The sequence below is a fragment of the Neofelis nebulosa genome, chromosome 14 (assembly GCF_028018385.1).
Source record: "Neofelis nebulosa isolate mNeoNeb1 chromosome 14, mNeoNeb1.pri, whole genome shotgun sequence".
Taxonomy (NCBI): domain Eukaryota; kingdom Metazoa; phylum Chordata; class Mammalia; order Carnivora; family Felidae; genus Neofelis; species Neofelis nebulosa.
Genome location: NC_080795.1, coordinates 38,177,086 through 38,195,502, shown reverse-complemented (window position 1 = coordinate 38,195,502; position 18,417 = coordinate 38,177,086). Strand labels below are relative to the sequence as shown.

The 18,417-nt window shown below is 40.6% G+C and overlaps 1 protein-coding gene across 1 annotated transcript in view; it reads right to left on the bottom strand.

Moving 5' to 3' along the window:
- NECAB1 (N-terminal EF-hand calcium binding protein 1) overlaps window positions 1-18,417 on the bottom strand; it is a 197,291-nt gene that overhangs the window by 10,428 nt on the left and 168,446 nt on the right. Inside the window, exon 10 of the mRNA XM_058698510.1 lies at window positions 10,263-10,375. Coding sequence (XP_058554493.1) covers window positions 10,263-10,375 — 113 coding nt within the window. The remainder of the gene's footprint in view (window positions 1-10,262; window positions 10,376-18,417) is intronic.

Here is an 18,417-nt window from a genome sequence, read left to right as displayed (position 1 = left end):
CACTTAACCAGCCTCGCAAGAAATGTTAAAGGGAACTCTGAGTGGAATGGAAAGGTCATGAGTTGGAATAAGAAGTACATTGAGAAGCACAAGAGAGTAAAGTTAAGTGCATATGTAAAAATTGGTCAAGGGGCTCACAATATGTAAATGTAAAGTATGTAAAGGATGTAAAGCATGACACCATATACCTATAATGTGGGGGGAGAGGAGTAAAGAATGAGTTCAAACTTTAGCAACCATCAACTTAACACAGACTGCTATATGCATAAGATGTTACATACAAACAGAATGGTAACCACAAATCAAAAACCTATATATGCAAAAAAAAAATAGAAAGGAATCCAAGAATATCTCTAAAGAAAGCCAACTGATTGTGAGAAAAGAGCAAGAGAAGAATGAAACAGAGAAGGACAAAAACAACCATAAAACAAGTAAAAAAATGGCAGTAAGTGCATATCTATTGATAATTTGAGTGAAAATGGACTAAATGATCCAATCAAAAGACACAGGGTGGTGGAATGGATGAAAAAGCAAGACCCATCTGTATGTTGCCTATAAGAGACTCATTTCAGACCTAAAGACACATGCAGATTGGAAGTGAAGGGATGGAAGAACACTTATCAAGCAAATGGACATGAAAAGAAAACCAAGGTAGCAAGACTTACATCAGCCAAGAGACTTTAAAACAAATATTATAACAAGAGAAAAAGAAGGACACGAGATAATTATAAAAGGAATAATCCAACAAGAAGGTAAAACAACTGTAAATATTTATGCACCCAACACGGGAGTACCCACATACATAAAGCAGCTATTAACAAACATAAAGTAATCAAGAGTAATATAATAAAAGTAAGGGACATTAACATCCCACTTACATCAATGGACAGATCATCCAAACAAAATCAATAAGGAAACAGTGGCTTTGAAAGACACATGGACCAGATGGTTCTAACAGATATATTCAGAACATTCCATCCTAAAATGAAGACACATTCTTTTCAAGGGCACATGGAACATTCTCCAGAATAGATCGCATGTTAGGCCACAAAAACAAGCCTCAAGGAATTAAAAAAGACGGACATCATATCATGCATCTTTTCTTACCACAATGCTATGAAAATAGAAATAAACATCAAGAAAAAAACTCTGGAAGTAGCATATAGGGAGGTTAAATAACATGCTACTAAACAATGAATGGGTCAATCATGAAGTCAAAGAGGAAATTAAAGAATACACGGAGATGAATGAAAATAAAAGCTCAATGTTCCAAAATCTTTCAGAAGCTGCAAAAGCAGTTTAAGAGGGAAGTTTTATAGCAGTACAGGTCTACCTCAAGAAGCAAGAAAAATCTCATAATAGAGCTAGAAAAAGAAGAATAAGCAAAACCCCGAATCACTAGAGGAAGTAAATAATAAAGATTAAAGTATTATTAAAGAAATAAACAAAATAGAAACTAAAAAAAGCAATAGAACATACCAATGAAACCAGGAGCTGCTTCTTTGAAAAGATCAACAAAATTAATAAACCTTTAGCCAGAACGTATCAAAGACAGAGAGAGAGAAAGAACTTAATAAAATCAGAAATTGAAGATGAGAAATAACCAACATGAAAGAAATACAAAGAATTATTAAGATGATATTATGAACAATGATACGCCAACAAAGTAGACAATCTAGGAAAAATGAATAAATTCCTAGAAACCTGTAACTTCCCAAAACTGAAGCAGAAAGAAACAGAAAATTTGAATAGACCAACTGCTAGCAATCAAAATTGAATTGAATTTGAATTCAATTGAAATTGATCTGAAATTTCAAATTTCAATTGAAATTGAAATTGAATTGAAATTTCAAATTTCAATTGAAATTGAATCGGCAATCAAAAAAACCCCACAAACAAAAGTCCAGGATCAGACGGCTTCACAGGTGAGTTCTACCAGACATTTAAAGAAAAGCTAATACCTCCTCTCCTCAAACTATTCCAAAAAATACAAGAGGAAGGAAAGCTTCCAGATTCATTCTGTGAGGCCAGCATTACCCTGACACCAAAACCAGATGAAAATACTACAAAAAAGAGAACTACAGGCCACCATCTCTGATGAACACAGATACAAACCCTCGACAAAATATTAGCAAAGTGAATTCAACAACACATTTAAAATATCCCAATCCATGAGCATCCATGAGAACCAATACTGTGAAAATGGCTATAGTACCCAGAGCAATCTACAGATTTAAGGCAATTCCTGTCAAAATACCAACAGCATTTTCCACAGAACAAGAACAAATCATCCTAAAATTTATATGGAACCACAGAAGACTCTGAATAGCCCAAGCAGTCCTGGAAAAGCAACGCAAAGCTGGAGGTATCACAATCCAAGATTTCAAGCTTTGGTATTAAGCTGCTGGGATCAAAAACAGTATACTACTGGCACAAAAACATGGAGATCAATGGAACAGCATACCCCACCCAGAAATAAACCCACCATGATTATATGCTCAATTAATCTTTGACAAAAGAGGCAAAAGTATGCAGTGGGAAAAAGATAGTCTCTTTGACAAAGGGTGTTGGGAAAAGTGAACAGCTACATGCAAAAGAATCAAACTGGACCACTTTCTTAAACCATACACAAAAATAAACTCAAAATGGATCAAGGACCTAAATGTGAGACCTGAAGCCATAAAGATCCTAGAAGAGAACACAGGCAGTAACTTGCCTGACATTGGCTGTAGCAACATTTTTCTAGATATGTCTCGTAAGGCAAGGGAAACAAAAGCAAATGTTAGGACTACACCAAAATAAAAAGCTTCTGCACAGTCAACAATCAACAAAAAGACAACTTACTGAATGGGAGACGATATTTGCAAATGACGTATCTGATGAAGGGTTAGTATCCAAAATATATAAAACACTTGTACAACTCAACACAAAACCCAACACATAATCCAATTAAAAAATGAGAAGACATGAACAGACATTTCTCTAAAGAAGACATCCAGATGGCCAAGAGACACATGAAAAGATGGTCAACATCACTAATCATCAGGGAAATGCAAATCAAAAGCACAATTTTAGCACCTGGGAGAATGGATAAAATAAAAAACACAAGAAACAAGTGTTTGTGAGGATGTGGAGAAAAAAAAGAACCGTCCTGCACTGTTGGTGGGAATGCAAATTGGTGCAGCCACTGTGGAAAACAGTATGGAGGTTCTGCAAGAAATCAAAAACAGAATTACCATGTGATCCAGTAATTCCACTACTGGGTATTTACCCAAAGAACAAAAAAACACTAATTCAAAATGATATGTGCGCCCCTATATTTACAGCAGCATTATTTACAATAGCCAAAATATAGAAGCAGCCCAAGTGTCCACTGATAGATGAATGGATAAAGATGCGGTGTGTATATATGTGCGTGTTTGTGTGTATACACATCGCACCTTTATCCACACACATAACAGGATATATTACCCAGCTATAAAGAAGAATGGAATCTTGCCATCTGCAACAACATGGATGGATCTGGTGAGTATGATGCTAAGCAAAATAAGTCAATCAGAGGAAGACAAATACTATGATTTTGCTCATATGTAGAATTTAAGAAACAAAAGAAATGAAGGAAAAAAGAGACAAACCAAGAAACAAAGTCTTAACTACAGAGAACGAAATGATGGTTACCAGAGGGGAGGTGGGTGGGGAGATGGGTGAAACAGGGAAGGAGTTTAAGAGCACACTTATCATGATCAACACTGAGTAATGTATAGAATTGTTGCATCACTATACTGTACATCTGAAACTAATGTAACACTGTGCTTTCACTATTCTGGAATTTAAAAGTAAAGTAAAATAAAAAACTCTGTAAGTCCAGCTTGTTCAATCTAATGTTTTAGATTATATTCAGATGAGAAATCAAAATGAAAGTATAGACCAACAGAAAGGATATTTATTTTTATTATTATTTTTTAAATATAATTTATTGTCAAGTTGGCTAACATACAGTGTATCCAGTGTGTTCTTGGTTTTGGGGGTAGATTCCTGTGATTCAACGCTTACATACAACACCCAGTGCTCATTCCAACAAATGTCTCCTCAACGCCCATCACCCATTTTCCCCTCTTCCCTGCCCCCCCCCCATTAATCCTCAGTTTGTTCTCTGTATTTAAGAGTCTCTTATGGTTTGCCTCCCTCCTTGTTTGTAACTATTTTTTCCCCTTCCGTTACCCCGTTACTCCTGTTAAGTTTCTCGGGTTCCACATATGAGTGAAAACATATGATATCTGTCTTCCTCTGACTTATTTCACTCAGCATAATACCACCTAGTTCCATCCACGTTGCTGTAAATGGCAGGATTTCATTCTTTCTCATTGCCAAGTAGTATTTCATTGTATATATAAACCATATCTTCATTATCTATTCATCAGTTGATGGACATTTAGGCTCTTGCATAATTTGGCTCTTGTTGAAAGCACTGCTATAAACATTGGGGTACATGTGCCCCTATGAATCAGCACTTCTGTATCCGCTGGATAAATTCTTAAAAGTGCTATTGCTGGCTCATAGGGTAGTTCTATTTTGAATTTTTTGAGGAACCTCCACCCTGTTTTAAGGATATTGATTTAAAAGATAACAGAGAATGTATCAGTGTAAAAGTCAAGCTAAATGTAGTTTAGGATTTACCTAAGTATGACCAGCAGGTGGTGGTAACTGTACACAGAAATTGTAATATTTTCCTTTAGCTCTTTGCTGGTAAATAGTTTAATGTTTTTTGCAAAGCTGTTTATCTGGATTGCCGAACTAAGGTATGATGTAGCAAACATTGTTAGCTCAATTTCAAATATTCCAGGGGAAAGGTTTATAACAGAATCAAAGGAATTGGATGGAAAGTGAAATCAAAGATTTTCTAATCCTAGGAGTTCTTGAATAAGCTCTTGGTGGGGTGTAGGGGGCTGTTCCTGGAAATCCCAGAAATGAGCTGCAAATTGATGTGCATGTCTATTTTTTTCTGGGAAGAAAATCCATAGCTTCCGTAAGAGTTTCAAAGGGTCTCTAATCTCTGAACTTAATTTGACCATATAATGGACAAATTTCAACCCATGAGGTTTTTTTTTTTTTTTTCTTTTTTAGGATAAAGTTTAAAATACTCAGCCTAGCATTTTAGTCTCTTCATGAACTGCCTGCTACAGACTAATTCATTTATATTACATATCACATTAAATACCAACTTATCCTGCTATTGGACCTTCCATTTTTCTAGACATCCATAAGACTGTAAGGAATTCAAAAACTTTTAGCATAATTCTCACGCTTTTAAAGGACTGAAGAAAGTATCACAGGGGAATGAGATAGCGGTGTGAAGTACAACCCAGCAGGCCTACCTTTAGCTACAACTTGTTAGCTTTGTCACTTTGGGCCCATTACTGAACCTGTTTCCTCATCGGTAAAATGGTGATAATAACAGGACTGTGAGGAGTAAAGTGTTGCGTGTAGAATATTTAGCCCAGTCTTTGGCAAATTTTGTGCGTATCAGCCGTTAGCTCAATAGCCAAGAAGAAAGTGGCACTTTCACTGGATGAGCAGTTACAAAGGCTAAATCCTCAACGGTGCTAAAGCTGAGAAGTATGACAGAAGTAAAAGAAACTGGAGAGAAAACGAGGCCAGGAAAAAAAAACTGAAGGAAAAAAGACATATTTGTGAAAATGAGAAGCAGCAAGCCAATAATAATGATGATGATCATTATATTATTTATATACACTAACAGCAATGGTGATGATTGCTAACATGTGTATCACTCTGTTCCAGACCCTGGTGTAAACATTTTACGTGGATTAAGTAATTTTAATTACTCTGGGGACTCTGGGGAGTTGAAGTGACTCTGGGGATGATATACCAAACACTGTCTACTGCCCCAACTATTACCCCCCTCTTTCTTAACAGAACCTTGCCACTGTTGAGTTTGCAATATATCCAATCAGCCCATCAGCGTTGGACTGAGACAGTCATCACCATCTCACTCCTTTCTGTTGGACACCGGTATCCTCACCTACCCAGGAGTCAGGAACGACCATGTGACTTGAGCTGGGCCAATGAAATGCCAAGGAATGTATGCTGGGAGGCAAGGGCTTCTGGGAAATGCTTGCATCCTGAGGATCAGATCTTGAAGGAAGGCTTGTTGGTATTGCACCCTTCTCTTTCTTCCTGACTCTAGGTCTTCTGGTAAAGAGCCAGATGATAGAGCTGAAAGGCCAGTGCAGATTTTGGCTTAAAGGGACATGGGTGAAAATGCTAATCAGAATTGTGCTACTGACTGGGTGCTTTCAGGTAAGAGTGAAACTGACCAATACATAGCAATGGTGTTTAAGGACATTGCTACTTGAGGCTGTACAATACAGATAACATATGCAATGTGCAATAATGCCACCGAGAAAAGGTTAATTATGAAATAATTTTTAGAAACATTTCTCTTGGCAATATTTCCATTGAAAAGGCTTAGGGCTTGAATGATTAGCTTTCAATTATTTTCCAACTTAGAATTACATAGCACATTGCTGAGTTGTGGCTATATGCTTCAGTCTTGCTCCTCGATGTGTTCAGACTTCCTGTGATACTTACCACACACTGGCTGAAGCAAGAGTTCTTTGGCTAAGCTGTCCCTGGATGCAGTCACTTAGAGCTTCAGCCCAGCCCTGAGCTCCAGCCCTGAGCTCCAGGATTGAATATTCCTAGCAGCTGGAAAATGGCAGTGAAACAGTTTCTAGGGGAAAGGATGTGGTCAGGAACAATTGGGGTTGAAGATAAGTTACCAAAGGCAGCTGGCTCTTCATGGAAAAACTCTCTTCCTCTCGGCTTCCTGCTTTCCCCATATGTCTATGTTAACTCACAGAACCTAACCAAGGAGAAAAGGCCCATCGGGAGGGACAATCTCCACTTCTCCACACGAAGATCCAGCCACCAATTTATTTCACCTACATAAAAATGCTGATAAATGATATGCCAGAGGGTATCATTCGTTCTTAAAAGATGATTCTTTGGCCATGGTAAAGTTCAGGGTCAATTCTAATACAATTCGACATTCAAGTTTCCTGAGCCCTTGACATAGAGTTTAGAATACAGACAAATTCTAGAATTCACATCTGAGAGTGACCTCAGAAAACATTTTATTCTACTTAGCAGCAGTGAAATTTTAGGCCATGAATGAGTAACTGACTTTCCCAACTGGATTCTAAGACCCTTGAAAGCAGAAACTCTTCTCATTTTTCCCAGTATCAAGCATGGTTCTAAGAATACACACATATATTCGATTGGTGCCTCCCCCCAGGGATTAAGAAGCCTTCATGATTACAAAATAAGCAAAAAGATCATCAAACAGTGCACATGCACATGTGTGTGCGTGTGTATAATAGATGAATCACACAACTGATCTGCTTGGCTTTTCCACTAACAACTCATTTTAAAACTCAATTGACTAATACTCCGACAAGGGCTCTGTCAGCCCCTAAACAGCTAAGTCTTATAGTCAAGTGCCTTCAGGGCAAAAGCCTCTCTAATTCAGTTGCCGGAATTTAAGACAATAAGACCCTGTAATTGGAACAGAAGGGATCTTGTCCATTCTACCCATGGTTAACCACACAAAGTCTAGGAAACTTTAATTCAACGATGACCAAATACGGGGAAGAAGGATTAAATGTGGGTTTTGGAGTCAGGCACACTTGGGCAAGATGGTTAATGTATCTGAGCGTATTTCCTCCTTAACTGGAGGTGATACATCAGATCACTGCAGTGAAGAAGAAATAAGAACATGGACACACACTGCTTAATCTAGTAGCAAATCCTTAATTCCTACTCTGTGTTACAGCGGCATTTCCTATCTAGCCATGGTGAAGCTGAGCCTAACATTATGGGAGAAGAATCTGCAAAAGTGGTAATTCTCAGAGTTTTATTGTATCAGCCAAGCCCAAGGCAACAGTGCAGGGCACGGTGGAGCATGACTGACAGCGTGAGCGGCCCATTCGCCCATCAATGGATGCAGACAGGAGACTGAATTTGATTAGCGGCGCAACTGAATTTAGACAGGCGTGCCAGCATAACGTGTGTTCCATATGGTTTGCACTCATGTGGAGTGGTTCTCTGATGCTCCTTCCATCTGATGAAGTCTACTTTTTGAGAATTTCAGTAAAAGAAGGAAATCAGCTGAAAAATCAGCAATAAGTGAGTGAAGAGTCCTTAAAAAACAAACCAGTCGTGCAAGGGAAGAGGAGAAGCTGAGTCTCCATTTATCTCCCTGGAAGAGGATCCTCTCCCTCCCTGTTCTTCACAGCTGGAGCCGAGGGAGCAATTTTCCTTGGCTGCTGAGAGGACAGAGTCCGTGGCAGGCAGCACAGATCTATCTACTCAGCTGCTCTCCCACACCTGCTTCCCCCCTGCCGGGGCCGTCCGCCTGGCTTCAGGCCCTTTGTCCCACACACGTTAAAGCAGTATCTCTGAACCCTAAAAAATAAGCAAACTTTGTGCCCTATTTATAAATGCAAGAAGGCTAAACCATCCCTGGAGATTGTGATAACCAAACCAGACTTGATCTGCTCTATGTTCCCATTTCTTTGGCAAGTACCGTGCTCTACTTTCTGTAGTGGATGGTGTACAGGTGCACATGCGCACACACACGCGCACACACACACACACACACACACACATCACACTCTTTTTGCATTTTCCAAGCAGTCACTTCCAGTTTTATGTGAGTAGGCTTTTAAAGCTATATAGACTCTCACTTTGGCAAATCCCTAGGTCACTGAACTAAAAGGACTACAATGGTTTCAATGTGAGCCCTTCTGAGTTTGGTGTGAAGTAGGACGACGACAATAACAACAAAGCAAGCTCAGCATCTCCTGTGTTTCTCTTACAATGGCATGACTGGAAGATGGTGAGCGTCTGCCCTAAACAGCGCTGAGCAAGTCCCCTTAAATGCCAGAGAGTGGGTCAGAGGTCAGCCAGCCAGATGAGGAAGCGATAGCAACCCCAGCTCAGGGTCTCTGGGCCTCTCTGGGCCGAGCACTCAGTTAATCCCTCACAATCACCTTAGGAAGTTCGAGATGAGGAACAGAAGTTTAGAGCCAATAAGGATCTTTCCCTAAATCACAAAACAAATACGATCCCAATTTTAACTCCAGAGCCAGACTTCTTAACTGGGGAGGTATTCTGTTGGAGCATGAATAAAACAGAATTACTGGGAGTAACACCGAAGTACTCAGAGACATAAAGTATGAGTTTCTATGCGTGTGTGTAATACACACGTATGCACACATGCATTTAAGAGCTTTACCGAAGGAATACTTGAAAAGCATTATGAAATGCAGTTTAAACCAGCTCCCAAGGCAGGGGTGTTCTGGTTGTGGTCGTTTTCCAGAAGCAGGTGAGTCTGGGGCTGGGCTTTGGACTCGAGGCAGAATGTGGGCTTGGCCAAGACCTACCAGCTGGCCATGCATTTCTGGGAGGGAGAATGGCCGGGCCAGAGGCACGGATTATGCTGGAAAGGCAGTGGGCAGCTGGGCAAGCTCCGGTGAGGGAGAGACAATGGTAGCAGTGCTATGGATTCTCGAGTCGGACAAACACAGCGCCAGAGAAACAGCTAGCCCTTGGTTAAGACACTCAGAGAGTTACTGCAGTTCCTGATTAAGGGAACAGTTTATAATAACTGTTTCTGGAAAAATTTTTCTAGTAACTGTTTGTTGGACCACTTGGAGTAGAGAAACTGAAAATGAGGAATAGATCATAAATTTTAGTAGCCTAAGATAATTGAAGCCTGAGCTGGGGCGGCTATGGAAAGAGGTGTTTTTTTTTTTTTTTTTTTTTTTTTTTTTTTTTTTAATGACCTGTAATCAAGACTTCAGATATTGTGCAGTTTCATAATGGCTGAAATGATTATTAGGATATGGGGCATGTTGCCAAGGGAGCAATCAGAGCTAGATGTACTGGACTTGGGGCCTCATCTACCAGAGGTGATTTTAAATCAGCATGGGCCTGCCTGCAGGCAAAAGGGGAGATTTCAGTCTATGCAAAATTCTCCATTTCAAATCGTTCTCTCCGTTTTATCTCCCTTGGTGTGCCCCCAGTGATCAAAATCCACACAGAGCCCAAGAATAAAAGAGCAACATCCAGCTAAAGTCTGCCAAAATGCATCACCGGGAATAATCAACAGAAACACAAGGAGATTCTCAAATGCCTTTCTGCCGGCCCCACCTTCATGCTGCACGCGAGGGAGCACTTACCGCAAACAGCCGCTTTGGGAAGAAGCACTCTCTACATAGTGTTTCAGAGCAAGCTGGAATTCTTCCAGGTCCTCCTCTATCACAGACATCTGACGCTGCACAAGCATGATGTGCTGCGGAGGAAGAGGCGAGTGTCACTGCTCTGGAGCCTTGCTGAAGCTGACACCCTGCAGCCCAGCCCAGCCCTCCTCACAAGGCAAACAATTCTCATCTGAAAATACGACCAACAGGAAGACCCTGACCGATCCAAGGCAACAACACTGTATAAAAGCCGTAATGCAGGCAGGACATTCTTCTTGCCTCTCGAAGCAGGTGCAAAGAGAATGTCTTCCCAATGACATACTTCCCTTTTAAAAGCAGTGGTTCTCAATTTGAAGCGCTGGGGAGGTTTTAAAATTGCACTTCTATCAGAATCTCTGGACGTGAGATCCAAGCACTGGTATTTACAAAAACCTCCCCAGGTGACTGTAACGTGCAGCCAGGGCTGGGATCACCGGCCTGTAGTCATTTTTAAAGAGTGGTCCTACCCCACACACTGGACGGCTCCACCTTCACCGTAAGTATTTTGTGATAATAGACATGTTTCGCACATCATTACAAACAACCAAATTTCAAGAAACGTGCGCTCAAAGTTGCATTTCCAAAGGTACATGAACCGTCACAGGGTTCTCAAACATTAACCACCTAAGATATGCCATAGGCCCTACTCAAAATCTCATGGCGTCAGATGGAGACTGTGTTTAACGGATCACACTGGGCTGGATGCCAATTGCTTCTTGTAACAAATCCTATCACCTTTATAGCATTTGTAGTTTTGGAGACTTTCCTACAGTTCTGCCTGTGAGCTTCTCATGGCATTTTGATCTCAGGATAAAGCCTTTCTTCCATCATCAAGGGCTGGGAATGAATCACAGAAGTGCAAAAAAAAAAAAAAAAAAAAGGATTGGGAGTGAGTTACAAAAGTGCAAAACAGGGGCTCCTGGGTGGCTCACTTGGTTGAGCATCCAACTCTTGATTTCGGCTCAGGTCATGATCCCAGGGTCGTGGGATCAAGCCTACTTAAGATTCTCTCTCTCTCCCCCTGCCCCCTCCCCTACGTGGGTGCTCTGAAATTAAAAAAAAAAAAAATTTAAGTGCAAAACAACAGCAAGAATGTAAGGATGATTCAGAATATGAGGAAAATAACTTGCACTGTGTAGCAGCAGAGCCAGAATTAAGCACCCAGCTTGCTGTCTCCTGTCCGATGAGTTTCTTGCTTCATTGTTAATAGCTACCATTGTCGAAGACCGTAATACCAGTAGATATTATGGTATCTATTAGGTATGATGGTATCTAATAGGTATGATGTTAGGCACTTTATGTATTCAATAATTGTTCCTACTTTGTTTTCCTGCAGGCAAATGCTGGGTGCTGGATTCTGGGCATACAGTGACGAATCAAGATAGAATCCTTGCCTTTATAAGGTTTACTAAAGAAATCAACAAGGTTTGAAAACAACATGTGTAGAATAACTTAAGGTATCGATACTAGCACATGAAACTGACGATATGTAAACTGACCAGAAGTCTATTAAATTTTTGACAGAACTGTACTGTCAAATAAATCTTGATTCTAGTCTCAAAAATCCTCTGAGTGAGCCTTAAAGTAATATTTGGGCACCCAAACGCACACGAGCGGGACACAAGCTATCAATACCGCGTAACTCCTACAGAGTACAGTACTCTCCAGTGAGCTGTTTTTGATGTGGTCACAGAGGCTGATGAAACGAGAAGAAACTCTCAAAAGAAGAACAGTGGACAAGGGGGTTCCTCCCAGAATGGAGATCCAGTGTCCCATCACAGAACTTCCTTCCCTGACAAATACCTTCCCAGCATGAATTCACTGTTGCAACGAACCAGTGAACGCCGTATGCTTCCTACTCATGCCTTTCCTGAATTGCACTTTTTATGACATTTCTCCTGGCCCGGTTTTATCATTGTATATTTTATCTCTGTGTTTGGGGGGAGTGGTGAGGGGGGATAGCTTACTTCTTGATTCATAAGTATATCGGACCGCAAGGGTCTACATCTTGATCTTACAGAGAGGACTGATCATCATGCAGAGATCCTAGACTGTGAGCCAGAAGCAGTAATGGAGAAGACTCTGGGTGTGTTCTATATTTGTGAAAAGAATGAATATTTAATGACCGGAAGGCTCACTGTGGCAAAGGCTCCAAGCTATTCACCAAAATCCATTTCCTCTTCTTCCTAGGTACAGTTAGAGCACGTGTTGCATCATCCTTTGCAGTTAGGTGTAACCAACTGATAAGTTTTCACCAATACAATATGAGCAGGAGTGCTGTGTATTGCTTTTGGGACAAGATGTTCAAGAAGGAGGTGAGCCCCTCCCACATTCTCTTCCCCTTTTCTGTTGATAGAATGACCTGTCTTGGGAATGGCAGAGCCACACTTGAGAGGAGGAGCCCGTGTCCCTGAATCATTGTGTGAACTGATTATTGGGCAAGGAAAAAACTTTCATCATATTGGAATCACTCTCCATTTGGGTCTATTTGTTTTCATAGCCCAGTTACCTAATGAGTTCAGTAATTTTAACTAAGCTTTGTTTTATTTCCCTTTAAGGGTCAGAGATCAAGGACAGGTAGATACAAGCCTATAACTATCTCCTCAGATTGTGTAATGAACAATCAGCCCCCTGTACGACTCTCGCAGGACCTGTTTTTAATATCAGTAACTAAGAGTTTAAGTTAATCTCTCTGCCAAAATCATTGTGGACACGTTCTTTTGACACAAATCTGTAGGAACTTCTCGATCATGTATTTGTGATCAACAATGACTCAGACGATTCTCATGGATTTTCTAATGAGAGATATAAATTTATATCTACCTATTCCACCATACTCCTTTTAGTCTGAAGGCAGCTCTTATGTGATCTAATTTGTAACCATGAGCAGAACCATGAGCAATGCATGTCCTTTGAAATGTGACTTTTCGGCTGCTTCTATGAAAACATGGATTCTACTTCTCCTTCCCTTGGATCTGGGCCAGCCTTATAAACTTGCTTTGGCCAACAGAACATGGCAGAAGTAAGAGGGTGCCAGTTTCATGGTTAGGCCTCCAGACCCCTTGTGAGTTTTCACACTTTCTCTCCGATACCTGAAATTGTCATGTGAACAAGCCCTGCGAGAGCAGGGGTCAGAAAACTTTTCATGTGAAGGGACAGATAATAAATATTTTAGACTTTGTGGGCCCTAAGGTTCCTGTCACATTCCTCCATCTGTTTTAGTGTGAGAGCAGCCACAGACAACAAACAAATGGGTGTGGCTGTGTTCCAATAATACTTTATAGGTAAAAATAGGCAGCACACTGTAGTTTTGTCGACCTGCGTGCTGGTGAATTAAAGACCACAGAGAACAGAGTTGGGTCAGTGGATTCATCCCAGCTCAGTCCCCGGACATATAAGGAAGTCCCACCAAGATCAGCAAAGCTGGCATGCAGTTGACTGCAGATGCCCTAAGGAGGCCAGCTGATACCAGAAGAACCATCCGCCTGATCCCACTTTAAATTGCCTGCCTCTAGAATTGTGGTTTAAAACACTTCATTTTGGGTGGTTTGTTACACAGCAGTAGCTAAGTGATTCACTCACTTACATAGATGGATGTGAATATGATTTGGAAAATAAATTTACTTTGCAACCCAAACAAGGCATGCCTTTTCCCTCCTTTCCTCAGATGTTTACACAAAGAAAACAACTTACGAGGTCCAGATAATCTGTCTACGTGTTATGACTACTGTGACAAGAGAAGCTTTCTGAATCTCCTTGGGTAATTTAAAATAGACCTTCTGAGCTCCAAAGAAAATCCTTACCTTTTCTAGGCTGGCCAGGTCAAGTTGTAGGATGTGGAGCATGGGAGAGGTACAGAAGGTGCCCTGATACCTTAATGATATTTCTGTATGTCACTTATGTCAAATATACAGTCTGAGATCCTCACTGAAATCTGGTGTGAACAGCCAGCCCAGAGCATTTTTGTTTCTCTGCTTTAGAAGGCTTGGTGTTGCTTTTATTATTTACTTTATAGGGATTTTGCTATGATGGAATTATGACGGAATATTTACAGAATGGTACTTGCTAGTCACGTTAGGTTAGTTGCAGCTACCTTTGATTTCTTGGATTTTTTTTTAAAAAAAAAGTTTATTTATTTATTTTGAGAGAGAGAGAGCACAGGAGGGGCAGAGAGAGAGGGTGTGAGAGAGAATCCCAAGCAGACTCTGCACTGTCAGCATGGAGCCCAGTGTGGGGCTTGAACTCACGAATCACGAGATCATGACCTGAGCTGAAACCAAGAGTCAGATGCATTACCGACTGAGCCACCCAGGCGCCCTTTGGATTTTTTTATTTCAAGGAATTTCAGCTTTTTAAATCTCTGGAGACAGAAATATTTTCAATGCAACTAATTTGGTTCATGTTTTCTAGCTCTATTACTACACAGTTGTGTTCCAAGCATGTTTTCAGAAATGTAACAGACCTTCTTGTGTGCTCTTGTTCAATCTCATAATAGCTATAGCAAAGCAACACTATGTTCTAATAGTCCCTGGCATATTAGTTGGCAATAAGCCCCAATCCATATGATATTGTATGACAGGATTCATTTACTTCACAAAATATTCACAGGCTTCATGAGGGGAGAAAGGCAGAAAAAGATGCTAGATTTGTAAACTCCTATTGTATAAGCTATTCTGGTATAAACAACAATAATGTACTCAAGAAAAGTTAGAGCTTTTGAAAAGTGCCAGAATGTGATAAGACCTTGTTAAAAATTATATTGAATCCAAAAAGAACTTTTTGAATATAGAAAGTATCTAGGGAATTGACATCTTTTCCCAGTAATTGTTTGATAAGAAGTGCCATGCGAGGCATACAATGGCCTCAAGCAGAAAGGATTTGGGTGGATCAGTACTCCTGCCCAGATCTAGGATATGTGAGCTGGCTGGATTCCCTTCAAAAATCATAATGACCTTTCAATGATTCATACTCCCTGCTTGGCACTTGACAGCTAGAAGACAATAAGTTACCCCCAAATTTTCCATGAGTCATAAAGTCATAGTCTTGGAGTTTAGATCTGGGTTTATCTCTGATGTACATTTCCTTTTTCATTATGGCAAGAGTAAAATTATGAATTCCAAAACTTGCTATCTTTGTCACATGATGGTTGTAAACCACTTGGAACATTTTAATATTCCTACATAGCACCTTCGTGTTGTTCTTTTGGTGTGACGTTTGAACAATTCAATGTTGTAAGGGAGAAGTAAATATTTTTAAAAGCTCCTTACTCTTTTTGATTTCATTTTGAATACTATGTCATTCTGGAAGCATTCCCGGGCCTCCTAAGTTGTGTTCCATCACTGTGCAAATCTATACTTTCCTATAATAACCTTCATCGCAGTGTATTGTAGACCTTTGTTTAATCACTGCAGCTCCTTCTGGTCTGTCCTGTAGCCTGGAATATTCACCATTTCATCTCCAGACTCTCCCTCAGGGCCTGGCATATAACTGGTGACCAAGTTCTTCATACAACAAACAAGCAAGAGGTTGCTTTGCTTTTGTTTTTAGTCATTGACTATTCTTTTTTTTTTTTTTTAATTTTTTTAAATGTTTTATTTTTGAGAGAGAGAGAGAGAGAGAAAGAGAGAGACAGAGCATGAGTCGGGGAGGAGCAGAGAGAGAGGGAGACACAGAATCCAAAGCAGGCTCCAGGCTCCGAGCTGTCAGCACAGAGCCCGACGCAGGGCTCGAACTCACGGACCGTGAGATCATCACCTGAGCCGAAGCCGGATGCTCAACTGACTGAGCCACCCAGGCGCCCCTGTCATGGACTATTCTTAAAAGCTCTTTAATAAATTTTATTCATGCACTATTCACTCCAGGAAAGGATATGAAGGGTATGAGGTGGTCCTGAAAACTCTAGAGCCCTGCCTCATTGTTTTTCATCTACCTACATCACCTTGTCCTCGTTCCTTTCCTCTTTAAGAGCGGAGAGTACACATTTAAAAAAGCTTGGCTTCACTTTTACTAGCTATGTGGCCTTGAACCAGTGGCTCCATTTTTTCATCCGAAATCACCAAATGAAATTGGAGCCGTGGTACTTTGGTATCATAGCTTTGGGGAGGATTAAATCGAATTATGTAAAAATCTTGCCCAGGATAGATACTCAATAGATGTTACTTCTCACTGAGGAAAAACAAAGGACCTTAAAAAAAAAAGAAAGAAATCACATCCTAGACTCATCATTATGTAATGGCTCATGTCCCAGAAAACTAGATGTGGCAGCTAGTTGGTTTCAGGACTCTTGCTGTGTGCTTAAATAAGCCTACCAGATACTACTGCTCTGTTCTCATGGCAGGAAATCTCAGGAAAAGGAGTCATCTGTCAGCTCCCAATCTCACTGGCAAAGAACAGCTCCACTTTAGTGCCCAGAAATGCACCAAACACTAGAGTCGGACTGTTGCAGTGTCAGGGCAGGTGCAGGTCTGGCGGAGAACTGCTGGGGTCCAGCTAGGGGGCTTAAATCCTTCCACACCTTGACTCTCCACCTGCAAAATGGGGTTAATGATGGCGCCACCTCATAATGATGGATGAAGTGAATTACAGAAGTGTGTGTTTGGGATAACACTTGGCACATAGTAAAGGCTCATTAAAGAATAGCTCTAAAAAAATTAAGTATATCATGGGGCACCTGGATGGCTCAGTCGGGTAAGCGTCCGACTCCTGATTTCGGCTCAGGTTGTGATATCGTGGTTTGTGAGTTCGAGCCCTGCACTGGGTTCTGTCCTGACAGCATAGAGCCTGCTTGGGATTCTCTCTCTCTCAAAAGTAAATAAATACACTTAAAAAATAAAGTATATCATAAAAAGTTTATTCTCTGGTTTCTGATGGGCAATTTATTTTTCAAAGTTCTCATGTATTCACCAATGGAAAAGGCAAGCTACCTCCCTAGTCAATGACGTCTACTGGTTTGGGTCACCAAGATAAATCACTGAACATGGAAGAGCGTGGAATGATGAGTGCCAGCTGTGCACAGTGAAGATTTGTTACGGTCATTCTGAATATAGAAGGTTTCATAGGAGTCGACAGTGATGCGTCACTGTCACTAAGTATTAACTACAACTTTTAAGGACAAATACCTTACTGGCAGCTCTGAAAAAAAAAAAAAACTTGCTCAAGTCATTACTGTATGAGTATTCCCAAAGAGCACAGCTACTTACTTTTACAGGTGGTTGAAAATAGTTAAGGAATATCCTTTCCTGCTTTTAAACAATATTGACTGCTGAGACAACTTGCCCAGTCCTGTTTTGTTCTTGTAAGTACTTTTATGTACTATTGAATTAGTAATGCTGTGTGGGTTGATGAATCTCTCAAAATTGACGTTGGCCTCTCTTCTGTCAGGGACCCAAGAATGGAACAGTCTGTCACCTTTAATAAACAATCCTTAGACGATTTCTCTCCCACATAGCTAGCGCGAGAGAATAGTGTCACATCAGGAAATTATATAAGAGTAGACAATGATCTCTCTCAACATTAGAAATGTTATGTTCGGTTTTCTGGACTAGAGTGTAGTGTTCTCTACATGCAAATCTAATTGACGATAGAGATACAAAGACTGCAAGGTCACAATCCTCTCAGGGACTTCTAGCAATAGCATTCCCAGTATGCGCGCTCGGCGGCCTTCTCTTTCTCAGCTTCCCACCAAAATGTACCCCTTTAGAATTCTGGGTGCCTGAGGAATTAACACAGACCACACCCCTGTCTTTGGAGGAATAGAAGCACTGAACATGTAGCGAACTATGGGTTATCTTTGGGGAAAGTGTCCATATCTATAGGATTCTAATCATAATAGTCGTTATTAAGCTTTTCTGAGAACCCTCCAAAGCTCCCCCTTTGAAGACTCCCTTTGTGCTGTGAGTTTGGACAGATGGGTAGGAGCCGATGGACAGGTGAACCTCACCTTTTATCACATAGGCAGTGCCTGTGGAATAAGTGCCTGGTACAGAGATGAAGGGTATTTCCTATCTTTTTCACACGTAAATGCAATTGATCCTATAAGACCTGTATAGTATACAATATAGTTATTAAGAAAAAAGTGATTTTCTGTGGGTTGCCC